At 43.4% G+C, this 13,662-nt stretch overlaps 1 protein-coding gene across 4 annotated transcripts in view; it reads right to left on the bottom strand.

Annotated features, from left to right (window-relative positions):
* The window catches only part of Cmtr1 (Cap methyltransferase 1), a 111,012-nt gene that overhangs the window by 37,803 nt on the left and 59,547 nt on the right, over positions 1-13,662 (bottom strand). For all 4 annotated transcript variants that reach the window (XM_037418877.2, XM_075866454.1, XM_075866453.1 and 1 more), the window contains 8 exons: positions 11,985-12,094; positions 6,494-6,590; positions 5,437-5,569; positions 3,890-4,075; positions 2,951-3,007; positions 2,216-2,273; positions 1,437-1,505; positions 910-1,059 (listed from right to left, as the gene is read on the bottom strand). In XM_037418877.2, the coding sequence (XP_037274774.2) occupies positions 910-1,059; positions 1,437-1,505; positions 2,216-2,273; positions 2,951-3,007; positions 3,890-4,075; positions 5,437-5,569; positions 6,494-6,590; positions 11,985-12,094 (860 nt within the window). The remainder of the gene's footprint in view (positions 1-909; positions 1,060-1,436; positions 1,506-2,215; positions 2,274-2,950; positions 3,008-3,889; positions 4,076-5,436; positions 5,570-6,493; positions 6,591-11,984; positions 12,095-13,662) is intronic.

Below are 13,662 nucleotides of genomic sequence, written 5' to 3'. Positions count from 1 at the left end.
AGCAGACTCGCGAGTCGACTCGCTAAGGCTCACCCGGGCTCGGGTAGTGCCGTGTGTCAGTGTCCGAGAAAGTCCGCCTGGGTAATATGTTGGTGAGATCGAGTCCGAGCGAGTTCGATTGAGTGAGTGAGTGAGTGAAACAACTTTATTGACGATCCGGCATAAAGGGGGAAGGGGTAGGGGGATTCAAGCGAGACACTAGCGTGCTCGGACGTCCCAGAGCAGTAACCTACCCGCGTCAAACCCGTGGGGGCGCCGCTTTCGGCCACTGGCATTCCAGGATGCTAAGCACGTGCCTAGAGCCAGGCAACCAAAGAGACGTGGTCCAAGTTCGATTGAGAAAATGTTTGGTGTGTCTCGTCTACGCGAGTTCTGTTGAGAAAACTTTCAGTTAGTCCGAGTCTCAGAGCAAAATGCCTTTCTTCAGCGATTACGAGTGAGTTTTAATTTTTTTTGCCGACCTATGCTTCCACATAACTCAATGAAACTGCACAATTACAGTAACCAGAGCAGAACACACTTAACACTGTCGGCAAAGTTTGAATTTACAGGTACAGGCTAATTTATGCCCCAAAAGAACAAAATCGGTCCCATATAAATGTACGGCACGATGACACAAACGTTTAATCAAGATCGCCAGGTCAAGAAGACTTTTGGATGAACACGGGCACCAGTGATTACGCTGGGTTTTACCGTGACTGTTTTATAAACAGTTACTGATATATCAGGTGCGCATATCAAGAAAAAAATTGCAGGTTGCACCACATTATGACACGTCCTTTGTTTTGCTGTACACAATTCGTTCACTTGAGAGCTTGTACTCCAACTCTGGCTTAGGGTTGCTGTACGCACCTGCGTCCCAACAATGACACGATATCGAAAGAAATGAGGGAAGACAAAAACACCCACCCCAGCACTGAGGAAGAGAAATTTGTTGTCCCGTACGCCGGGCTTCCACTCGCCGCACACGATACACCGGTAGTCGTGGAGGCTCTTGATGCCTTCAAGAAACTTGGGCGTCAGTTCTTCGGGACGTCTTTCAAAGTACGAGACTTCATTCTGAAGTTTCAAAAATGAGTGAAAGGAAGTAAATCAAAGAAACGAAGTAACAAATACGTGTCTACGACAGAGTATTTCCTCCTAATCTGGCATCAATTTGACACTGTGCCGAGATAAAGTTTTAATAGAAAAGCCCAACTAGACAGCTCGTTATAGGGCCTTGCAGAGCTTGACTTTCACTCAAGCTTCCTTACAAAAATAAGTTTGTTATAACCGAAAATTTGTTATAAAGGTATATTTTTACACTATAAATCTATTGCAAGACTATTCTTCATTTACTTGGTTATAACCAGTATTTCTTTATGTTCAGGTTCCCTATATCAATGAGTGTACACAATGAAAATGTAGACGAAATAAAAGGGGTCTGAAATTTCAACCTTTGTAAGTTCTTTGAACTTCGACTCTGGTGGCGGCCGTTTTGGGTCTAGACGCGCCAGGTCTGGAACCTGCGTGGTTAAACAGAGGGTAATCATTACAAGAAATGCCTGGGTGTAACTGATTTTCAGTTTACATGAAGCAATGCTGCACTTACTGTACACAAAGAAAAAAGATTCACCTGTCACAAATACTGAAAAAGAAAACCGTTTATAACACGAACATCTTTCCACAAGATATCTTTTTTTTTCTGGCGATGATGAAGTCGGCGATACAATTGCGCCGACTGCACTCAAGCCTCACTTATCAGAAAGTTTAATTTTACGTATTTTGAAAATTTCTTACAATGATATATTTCTAACACTACACTTTTTGCAAACTTATTGCAAAACTACTGTTTCCATACTTTTTATAACCAATATTTCATTATATCTGGGTTCGTTATATCGAGACTTAAGTGCCTTCACACAAGCAGAAAAAACACATTTTTTATATATACATTTTGTTTTACGGTTACGGTTCAACACTTGGTGAGCACGTGGGGTGCATCCCAAAAAAAGATGCTTTCAACCAGTCACACTTGAGCACCTCACGAACATATATGCCGATATTCAAACATGTGCGGCAGAGATGTGCGAGCCATAGGCCACAAGCAAGAGGTTCGCGGGCCGTGTGTTTCAGGCGCCTGACCTATATGTATACATAAATAAACTCTGTGCACACAAAAGGCATCCTAAGCACAAGAGGAAATTGATGAATCAAAAAAAAAAGAGGTGCGTACCTTCCACTCTTTGAGACACTCTTTGCGTAGGCTGCTCTGCCTTTCCTCATACAACTCACTGTACAGGGCAAAATGAAAGCAAAGTCATTACATGCAAGCAAACCTGCCTACACCACAGGTTATGACGTGTACGCAGCGAGGCACGTAAAGCATGTGAAATGTGCAGTAAGGTGACGGTGACAGTAGCTTAGAAATTTTATTCTACACAGTGACCAATGTAAAAAAATGTAAAAGAGAATTATGAGCGGGCAATGATTGTGACTGACGACTTTGGTGCTTATTAACAGTGGCTAAACCGGAAATGAACGTCCTTTTCTTTGTATTAGTTTTCTTGAAATCAATTTGTGCAGCACCACTATCAATACATTTAACGAATGCGCAAATGAGAATGGTGGCTTTAAATGTGTTCGAAAGTGCCTCTGGGCCTCAAGGAGCAGTCTGCAAATGGTGCACTGTGGGGGTTACTTATTTATTCGTCTTTTCTGCTAATTAAGATCACTAGCTTTTCTTTTCACTTTACAATGACAGTTTTCATGTGGCCTAGTAAAAGTATAACAAATAAGCATAGTTTTAACAAACAATACTTTTAAAAAAGCAATGTGGCTATAATTTAAGACAAGCCGCACAAGAAATATGTGCACTGCTCCTTACAAGAGTGCATTTTTACTTGTGACCAGCAAGTAATTCAATCATTCTTGCGCTACCAGGAGGGCTCTAAAACCTAACAGAACTCACCTGTTTTGGGCAAAGGCCCTGATCTTCGTGAGATGTGTGATTTGGGCACGCCCTAGCCTGGACACACAAGTTGGAAGGAGCAAGCGAATGAGACAAAAAAAAAAAAAAAAGCAGAATGAAACATCACTAAGCTTTATTCCCTAGTGACAAATGTGGCTATATACTATGTATTTCCAAATATTTCAGAGCAACTACAATATGCTTCACGTCAATGTGTGCCAAAAGATGAATACTTCATACCTGTAGTAATTACACATAATGTGACAAGAAACATCTCTGGAGCCAACCATAATGTTGCGAGGTTGCGGCTATCTCTATGCGGGGCTATCTCTATTGGCAACAGTATCGCATCCCACCAAGCCTCCTTTTTCTCTTCAGCATCTTTCCAGTTGATTTTGGTGTCACGTAAATGTTCGAGGTTTAAATGTAATCCATCAGGGATAGAGTTTCCAAAAACTAACTAGAGGGGACTCCGGTGCTGCAATCATTCAGCCACCCTGGAAACAATGGGTAGTAAACGAATTTGTCTAGTTTTCGTGAGTGCAGGCTTCGAATGCACTTGCGACTTTGTTTATTGTTGAGGTTTTGTTTAGAATATAAAAACGGATTGTTTTGAATTTCATGACCCAACTAAAATGCGCCAGTCTAAAAAGGTCAAAGTGGTGAAGTGTAAATGCTGAACCTCTGCTGATTGTCGTCTCGTGACAAAGCAACTGAACACCATGCAGAGTCAAACAGAGTCGAAAGTACACAGATTAGACAAATTTTTGTACTACCCATCATTCCCATGCTCGCTAAAGCGCCATGAACTGTAGCTCCCGTAGACACTAGCGCCAGAGTTCTTTCTAGTATATTTGTAGGACACTCTATGCCATCAAGGTACACTATAACCATGGTCTGCTGCCATCAACTTGTCAGACGTTTATCCCATTTACATACCTGTCATTGGACTCACGGATGTACTTCGCAAAAACAGCATCGTCATTGAGGACTTCCAGGGGCACAACCTCAACTATGTCATCTTGACTCGTAACGCTGGAGATCTCCTTGAAGCGGCAGCACAGCTCGTACATGTAGTCCTCAATGTCCTTCGTGTCTGGCCGACGCCACTTGCACACTATATACCTGCAAGTTCCCGAAAATATACCTGGTTGTTTACACCAAAAGGAATGCCTTACTTCAATCTTTCTGGTGTATGAAATACAGTAGACTCAGTAAATGGAAATCTCTTAAATGTAATTGAATTGAATTGAGTTTATTTGCGACGACGTTGCGAGGACGACCAGGCAAAAAAAGCTGCATTGAGCAGTTTGAGCGGGACCACGCCCTCTCATGCGCTAGGCAGTTTCACAGCGGTCGAACAGAAGTATGCCATATAGTACATAATGCACAAACTAACAAAACAGTAAAAACAGTAAACAACCACGGTAACAATTAATGAGCAAGGTTAAGTGGAAACACTTAAAATAACATAAAAAAAATATGCCAGGTTTGCATGGAAGGCGCATCACAGTAAAAGTGAAAGCTAGAAGAGCAGATTTGATAGCCTTTTTTAAACACTCATTGAGTAACTGATGCAAGCACACTTGCTTGATTCCACCTACAGCATTATTAATAAACAAACATTTTGGGGTAGTAGGCCGGCATTCCCTATGCTATTTTTCGTCATTCTTTTGAGAAGCGTGGTATCCGCTAAACTATTGCAGGGAATTAAGTGCCGGTTGTTCATGCAGCGGCTGATGACGATGATAAATTATGCTTGAAGTGGGTATGCGCCACAGTTATTAGCTGAACAAAAACAAGCTTTCGTAATTGGTTGGAGCATTGGATGACCACTCGTTACGCTATTTGTGCAGTGACTGCTAGTTCTTCCCCTATTTGAAAGCACTTTATAAGTCAAATTAATGTGGTTGCTTTCCCGACATCAAGCCTGCCTAAGGCAAGTTTGCCAACAAGTCCCATGCACCGGCGTGGATTTGGGTTCGAGCTCTACAGTGTCATTGGTACCAGGTTTTTTTTTCCTAATTTTGCGCGTTGTGATTACAGACACTGGCAGTGGCGGCAGACAACTACAGCACACTGCGCGAGACCCGAGTTGTGATCTTATAACAGCTTTCACTGTCAAAATAGCCGTAGTGATGAAAACAGGAAAAAAAAAATAAAAGATCAGCCCATGGCAGCACAAGCAATGACATAAATGTGTCGCATAGCCTTTTACTACCCCTAATCTAATTGGCTTTGTAGTTGAATTCAGCATCTTTGTTCACCTCTCAGTAAAATACACTCCTCTGTTAAGTTTATTTAAAAGCCTCTCTAGGTACCAGGAAATACGAAAACTCAGCATAAAGTTGGAATGCGAGTTTATATGCAAGTTTCACTATAGCTTGCACTGTCTTCAAGTGAATTTCAATTATAGCACAGTCATAGAAGTCATACTGATTACAAGGCAAAAAGCTGCGTGCATGTTAAATAGAAAACAAACTCGCCTTTCGGAGTTTGCTGGTCTGCTGGTGTTGGGCTTGAAGATGGATACATGCCTGAATGCCCGGTACATCAAGTAGACCAGACCGACGCTGTACACGGTGAAGATGTCGAAGAGCTTGCACACAAAGTGGCCACCTAAACAGAGGTCCCCGACGGGCACATACTATTTGAAAAGCCCTGCTGGAAACACTTTCCCGAATTTGAAACTTCCAGATTTTACTCCTTTTCTTATCCTTTTCAGATGGCCCATACGAAGAACCGTGTGCAAGTGCATCAAAATTACACAATACTAAACAGTAGAACCTCGGCGATACAGTCATAGCTTGTCAATTTCAAAATGGTACCAATTTTTTCAGGGTGGTCGGAAAGGACCAAGGCCCATTAGCCTGAGATATAATGAAGTACAGTTGTTGCAAACCATTTTTCACTCCGTGACTTTAGCCGATTTAATCTCCAACATCAAAAAACTTCACTGACAATCATTCAGAGCTGTTCATGATGTTGCTGTGGCTCTGACAAACAACCACTGAAAACGTACACCAGTTTTCCTTTTTCGCATACTGATTTTCCATGTTTTCTGGTGATGAAAATTTTGGATGATATGAATATTTCTCGTTACCCCACATGGTTCGTATCACTAAGGCTTTACTGTATCAAGGCCCTCGATATTCCATTTTAAAAAAAATGTCCTAAGACGCTGATTTATACAGTTTATAGTAATTAGTCTTAACTATATGATCATTAAATACTTATTTTATCTGAAGGTAGTGAGGCTGTGTTTTTGCATATATAGAACTTTTTTATTCATCAGTTGAACTTGCAAGGTGCCATCTGGGAAGCGCCCTATTTATAGAAAGTTCGCACACTTGTTTGTTACGTCTTCGAGCAGCAGTGGCTACGTTCCGTGCCGTTTTGTATCAATAAGCCATCCAACATTTGCGCAAATCAATACATTACACAAAAATTTTTTTTTTAAATGAAAGACGGTGCAGAAGAGGCAAACATGAACTGAAGGCAAAGAACAGGAAAAATAGTGTTAATAGACAAAACAGTTCTAACCTGTTCTTAAAACAGACAGTGCAGCGTAGAATTGGCACAGGTAAAGTTGTTTAGACAATATCTCTTGAATGTTTTCTTGGCCCTCGACTGAGAAGCCCTGCAATAAAGAAAAAGTAAAGTCAGTGTAAAAGGAGCAAGTATTCCTCACTTGCTCTTTTTACAAAAAGAAAAAAAACTCATCGACGATCATCGCACTGTTAACATGTATTATGAGCGTAGCTTCGTGTTGGTGAAAGGCCAACTGTGTTTGAAATTTTGGCTATCCGCAAGGTAGCTATTACGCTAGGGAGCATTATTTTTGTGAGGAAGGACAGCAGCCACTACACCATTATTCGTCTTTCTGCGGATAAGCGAGGCATCCGGTACACATCTACGGTTTACTGATATGTGGGGTTTAATGTTCCAAAACCACCATATTGTTATGAAAGACGCCGTAGTGGAAGGCTTTGAAAATTTCGACCACCTCAGGTTCTTTAATGTGCACCCAAATCTGAGCACTTGGGCCTACAACATTTTACACATTTACAGTATAGACTGCTTATAAAATAAGCCACAGGAGTCGGGAATATCCGCACTATAACCAAAACAACATTTTTCAAGGGCTGCACTTTCGCAAAACGTGTTGAACATGCAGCTTCATCTGTCAGAGAATTGAAGCATGCGATGCATGGTGCTTACAACCGTTTAAATTTCCAAATATTAAAGAAAAAAAACATCCTAAGGACGTGTTGCCAACGAAACAAACACAGAAGGGTGGGGGGTCTTACAAAAGAAAGCACCATCGCAAAAATGCGCCAACTACTTGTAAGACCGCCTCGAATATGCCTTTTACACAGATACTCCTATTACACAGATACTATGTCAAGCCATGTCCGAAATTTCATGTGCTGAAAGATGCCCATCATTCGATTTCCAGGTGCGCACACGATTTCGAGACATCGTAATCAAATCGCGAGCCACCATTAAAGCTTAAAGCGCCAAACGGCAACCCTCATTTTCGTGAAGAGGGAACTAGGGACCCGATAGTGAAATATATTAGTATTAGGCCTAGAGACATGATTTTTTCAGGGAATATTCAGTTTTGTACATTGATTTAAAACATGTAATGACATTTTCTTTACATCAATCCAAAAAAAAGTTATAACAATTCTTATTTTATGAATTCGGGATGTGACTTGCATAAAAAGTAATGCATCAAAAGAGCTATAATTGAATTTGTCTATTGCTGAATACTCAAATAGTGCAAATATGCGATTTCATGCTAGTATCTAAATTTTATTAAAAGTTATGAAGTTTTTATGTCGCAGTCTTTTAGCTCTGAATTTTCACTGGTGATTTCTGGAAAAGTTCAAAAACTTCTGGTGATTTCTGTAAAAGTCCTTCAACATTTTATCAAGGTTATCTTGCACACTTCAATACCCTAGCATTCAAACAAAAAAAAGATCAAGAAAATTGAATCAGTATTAGCGACACAGTGCTCATCTCAAAATGCAAAACATGCAAAAATCTGTATTTGAGAAAAACGCAAAAAACTGAAAAAGTTGTGAAAATGAAAATTTCATGCATGAAAGCCACAACACTTGTATTCACAATCACTCAGAAAGCCCCTACGGAGTAGTCTGAAGAAGGCTTTTGCTTGTGCTTCTTTTTTGCGGCTGCCTGGAACGCCGCTGAAGATGCACGTTTTCTCTCCGAGCCGACGGCACGGCGATAGTCTTTCTCAACCGCCCGCTGGTTACCTGTGCACCTTTGATCTAACTGCAGTTCACGCAAAACAAGTGAACTAGATTCCTTGTTTCCCAAGTTGAAACGCATAACAGCATCTGCCATGGGAGTCTCAACGGCAAACAATGACGCGTTCTTGTCCTTCGGTGAGAGGCTCCAAATGACCGAATGCAAGGCCTCATTCGCATTCTGCATTTTCCCTCTGGTGCATCTCTGCAGGAGCGTCTTGTCGGACAAGCGTTCATAAACAGGACGCAGTGCATTGCTCGCAGCCTCTGGCAAATTGTACTTGCTTTTTGGGATAAGCTCATTCCTTGCCATGGCTGCATTATGCTTGCACCAAGGCTCGGGGCCGTGTGGAGAGAAGCTGTGCTTTGGTTTCTCGTCAGTAGATGTCACATAACGATACGTAGCCCACACAGCCTTGTGCAGCTCATCCACATTCCCAGAACGGGATTTTAAAGCCCAGCCATAATAACTCGTCAATTTTGTGATGAGGTCACCTGTGAGGCGGCCCTTGCCAATGATGCGCTCACAGCTGTCCCTTTTGTGCTTCTGCACAAGGTTCCGAAGCGCAGTCCCCATGCGCTTCTGCACATGGTTCGAGCAGTCTTATTTTTCAACATTTATGAAGCTGTACACCTTAGCTTTTTTGACAGCACTGTACGACCGGCTGTCACCACCACAAAGCAAGTTGGTGTACCTGAGGCCATAAAGCGAAAGGGAGTGCTGAAATAAAATCATTGCTGCCTCCACTTGCATTTGGCCAGCCTTGCATGAGGTATTTTTCCGGCACGAATGTTTATCTTTCCATTCAGAGTATTCTGGGCTTTCGGATTTTGGACCACATTCACAGCCGAGGCAAAAATTAGAAAGCACAACATAGTCTACCACATAACCTGAAAAAACTTCTATCACAGTGGTTATTCTGATGTGAGAGGTGTGCCCTCTTGTGTGCCAGCTTCCATCAAAAGAGACGGCAATATTTCTGGGGTTGCCGAAATTGAGGTCCTTGTAGAGGCAATTTACCACTGTGGTACACACACTTAGTAAAATGTTCGGCACAAGCTCTCATAGCTGCTGGCTAAAGCTTCCCTTTCAAGTACTCTTGGTACGTTTTCGTGTGAAAGCCCCGATGTGAAATGCTGATAGGGGCAAAGATGTCATTCAGAGCTATCTGACCATTCGCAGTGCTCTGAACCGCACGCACCATGCGAACGTTGATTTCGAACGGGTAGCAGTTACTGCTGCCACCAATCTGTCACGAGCTCCATTTCGAACCAACTTCTCCGCAGGTGCTACAGTGAAGCTTCAGCTTAACGGCTACGCCGTACTCACGCGCATCGCGTTCGATGGTCAACTGACCACGGCACACTCGGCAAGCAGAATGTTCGTTTAGTAAACTGTTCACCATGTCAAGGTCAACCATGGTATACGTCGGGGCCGACGAACTTTCAGTGCTGCATTGACTCGCGAGAACACTCATTTTGCAATCGGTTGCCGAGACCGAGGAAAGTTCCGCTGCATTTTGCCGGGCGCGACCCTCGATGAGTTCTTGGTTAGCCAATGTTAAAAATGTCGCGTCTATTCTCGTAGCTCGATCGCGTATACTTGAAGTACTGCAGGCAGCCGTCGCAGTCGCTGCCACGCTTTCTCCGGCTGCGAGATCTGCTGCAGCAGCATTCTCTGCTGTCTTAATCACAAGCGACGGCATTGTTTCCTGGCGCCTTGTTGAAGTATCACTGCAATCAGCGTGATTGTGAGGGCACCGTGGTCGCAGTCGCGATCCCTTGTGTAGCAATGCCGCTTCATCACGGAATCTGTTGCACTCTTTCCCCGAGATTTGCAGATATTTTCGTCAGCAGTTGTGATGATTTATTGAACTCTGAGCGCGTGTCGCCACTGGTAGAAGTTGTAGCGATAGAAGGCTGCCTTTGTGTCGGGCTGCTGCATCCCGGCGGCTGCCGGTCTCCTGTCTTGCACAGCTCTGCCGAGGTAGCCTGTGCTGGCTGCGATGACTCCTTGGGCAGCACAGCACATTTTTTCCGTCCCTTGCGGAATTTGTGAAGTGTGCGGAACTTTCGAGCACGGTTCAGCATCTCTATTTGGATCGCAAAACTACAAAACTTCCGAAGTGGCAGTGACAACACGTGTGTTTGCGGCCACGCGCGCGTGATCACCAGTGTTGTAAGTTCCCACGCTCCAATCACAAGCCGCTGTTCACTCACGTGACTGCTATGGACCGATGACACCACATGGTTTTGTCGCTTGTTTTTGCCTGGTAGTGCAGACTGGCTGCAGCATTGAAGGTTCGTTCCTGGCGGGAAAGCGAGCTTAACAGAAGCTCTTTCGAACGAGACTAGATAGCCGCGATCCGATGAGTGGTTAGCGCGATCCGAGCAACGAAAACGGGGGCTGTTTTCGGCGATTTCGCAAACGAAACCAAGTGCTGGGATGAATAAACACGATAATTTTTGGCTCAACGACGCGTCATTTCAAGTTCATTTTTTGCTGGAAGATGCGTGATAATATGAAGATAACGAAAATCACTAAACTGAAAAATCGATTTTTGTTTTTTTTTTATGTTTTGTCGTCGCCAAGACCCGTGTCCCACCTTAACAATATGTATTCTTTGTCGTCAAGTGAAGCCATCACAAAGAGTTTCATTCCTTCCACGTACCAAACTGCAACTTAGCACGCGATCGCTACCGAAATGCGCTACCGACCGCTATCGAAAAGGCCTAATCAGCTAGAATGCCGATTAGGCCTAAGGTGCCGCTTGGTATGTTATCGCGGGAAGTTTGTCCAAGACATAAAGATCCAGCCGTACAAGGTTTTTAAACTTGCGGACGAGGCAGCAAACGCGGTTTAAGTAGCAAGCTTGCTAACAACGACACTTTACCAGACAGGAAACTTTAAGGCGCAGCTGATAAGCATGGAATCGCACATGCCATATTGAGCAGCGCTCAGCCAGAGCCACGCTAGCAATGCTAGTACCCAGCGGCGTCAGTGCCTGGCCAAAGACTTATCCGTTGCCAAGGCAACCCCCCCTTTTTTTATTGTGTTCTTCTACCACGCTATATTTCATAGTTTAACGTGATTGCTTGCCCGACAAGACGCCTGAGTAGGGTCTATCTTTTCGAAAAATGAGTTATGAGCACCAGCGCGGCTCTGTGGTCGAATACTTGATTGCCATGCGGAGGACTCTGTTTCAAATCCCATTCAATCCTGGGTATCTTCTTCTCGTTTTATGTTTTCGTGTCAATGGGCTACGCTCACTGATGGCAAGGAAGATGGCTATGCTACTCAATGCAGGTGCGAACACCTAACAGCTGTGCTCTAAAAAAAAAAGGCCCATATAAACCTCAGCCAACTATTTAGTTGCTGTGCTCTGTCCAATCCAATGCAGGACATTACCGGGGTACTACCCAGCAGTGTCCCGCCGGGCAGTACCACACCCCGCCAGGTGAGACACCGCGGCATGCTTTTTGCCAGTGTGCACGTACACAGTCGTGATGGTTGCTCCTCGACGCGGTAGCAGCTTTGTTACCGGACCCCTTACTGCCAGCCTTAACAACTTCACTGTTGAAAATCAACCTTCGGCTGTATTCTCACCTCCCTCTGCAGGTGTCGAGAACGGTGTGATGCATAACACAAAAGAATTCGTAGTAAAAAACACAGCGCAAGAACGGCAGGAAATAAAAGGAGGAGACAGAACAGAGTGCTGTAACCTTAACGAAAGAATTGCAAAGCTGTGTTCACTTACACCATCCGCCATGACAAAGTGGACGCCCTGGTTGTCCGTGCCTAGTTTGACTGCTTTGGAGAAATACCGAATGTTGTCGGGTATGAAGATGTCGCCATCACCCGTGACACCTGCACATACGATACAAAAGGCAGTAGTAGTAAAACAGAGAACATACTGTGTGACACACTAGAGTTTTCCCGTGCTTCCTGTTTTACAGAAAACAATGTACATAGTACTGTATTTCCTTGATTGTAATGTGGCCATGATCACAACTTGAGGGGCGGCCTTTCACTGTGTCAAGGAAAAAAAACAAAACAAAAAATAAAGAAACTGTGTGCATCATAGCACATTTCAGACATGAATTTCGGTGTTTGAATATAATGTGAGGGGCAAGTTTAGCTGGCGAAAATCTAGAAAGACTTGCGTTAAATTTGCGTGAGCACAGTATTATGCACTCAGCTGGTTTAAATATCCCTTTTTTGTTCAAGGCACAATTAAAGCAAATATAATTTATTTAGCTTCAAATAATCTTAAAATGAATTCAAAAAGAGTTGCAGGCTGCAAATTATATGCAATCAATTTAATACGTTTGAGCTTTTTTACATTGTTGGCCTATATAGGCCCGTGTAACATGCTTTTAAACTTTATAAAGAAAAAAGAAATCAATCTGGATGCAGGCAATATGCTCCCTTCACCTTAAGGTGTGGCTTCATGGCAAGGTTTATTCTCTCTTTATGTGCAGTTTCACGGCAAAGCGGCCGCGCTATGCAGTGAAACTACGTTTTCAGGCGGATTGCGTGCAGTACAGGCCTGACCACATGTGCGCGTTCCAGCTCGTCGGCGCTTGACTTTTTGATGCGGCACCACGTTCTTTCCTTGTGGAGGAAGAGGAAAGCGCAGCTTTGAACAGCTGCACGCCCTCTCTCTTAATAAGGAGAGGGCGCAGCATCGCATCAAAAAGCCAAGTGCTAACGGGCTGGAAAGTGCACGTGTGGTCAGGCCTTTAAGCAGGGGTTGGCAACCTGCAGCCCGCTGGTTGCACGGAGCTCGCAGGGCAGTGTTACACTCAAACCTCGATATAGCAAACATGGGTACCAGAAAATATCGCTTTTAATGAAGTAAATGAAAAATAATCTTTCAATAGGTACAGTGTTGGGAATAAACCTTGAACAACAAATTTTCAGATTTCGTGTAAGATGCAACATTGTCATTATAAAGTTTGAGCGTATGCAGTGCCCAGCATGACGTCAGAAACCCCTCCCTTACAACGTTGCTTTTTACCGGAAAACCAACATGAAAGTTTCGACCCCTATAGGCCTTTTCGTTTGTAACCTATGTTTGTTTTTTGCAATATTGCGACATGCGTGCTTAAAATAAACGTAATTTTTTTTTCCCTTTTCACATAACCTTGAATATATACTTAGCCCATTTTTTTTTTTCCTTTGCCTGCAAAGACCCTCCATCCCTCCAGTGGGCAGTGCTGCCCCCTACATGTCGTCTTTAAGCAACTCGGCCCTCTCCTTCAAAAGTTGCCGACCCCTGTAGTGAGGCATGGCTATTCATTCACTTCAAATGCTTTAAAATTTCCAAAATTCTTAATTCTTGCCGAAGTGAATTCTAATACTGCAACATTCATTAAAATAATCAAGGTGCAGGACTACTGACACAAGCTTACTATGCATACAGTCGAAACCCG

The sequence above is a fragment of the Rhipicephalus microplus genome, chromosome 6 (genome assembly GCF_043290135.1).
Source record: "Rhipicephalus microplus isolate Deutch F79 chromosome 6, USDA_Rmic, whole genome shotgun sequence".
Lineage (NCBI taxonomy): Eukaryota > Metazoa > Arthropoda > Arachnida > Ixodida > Ixodidae > Rhipicephalus > Rhipicephalus microplus.
This window is presented reverse-complemented; position numbering and strand designations above follow the sequence as displayed.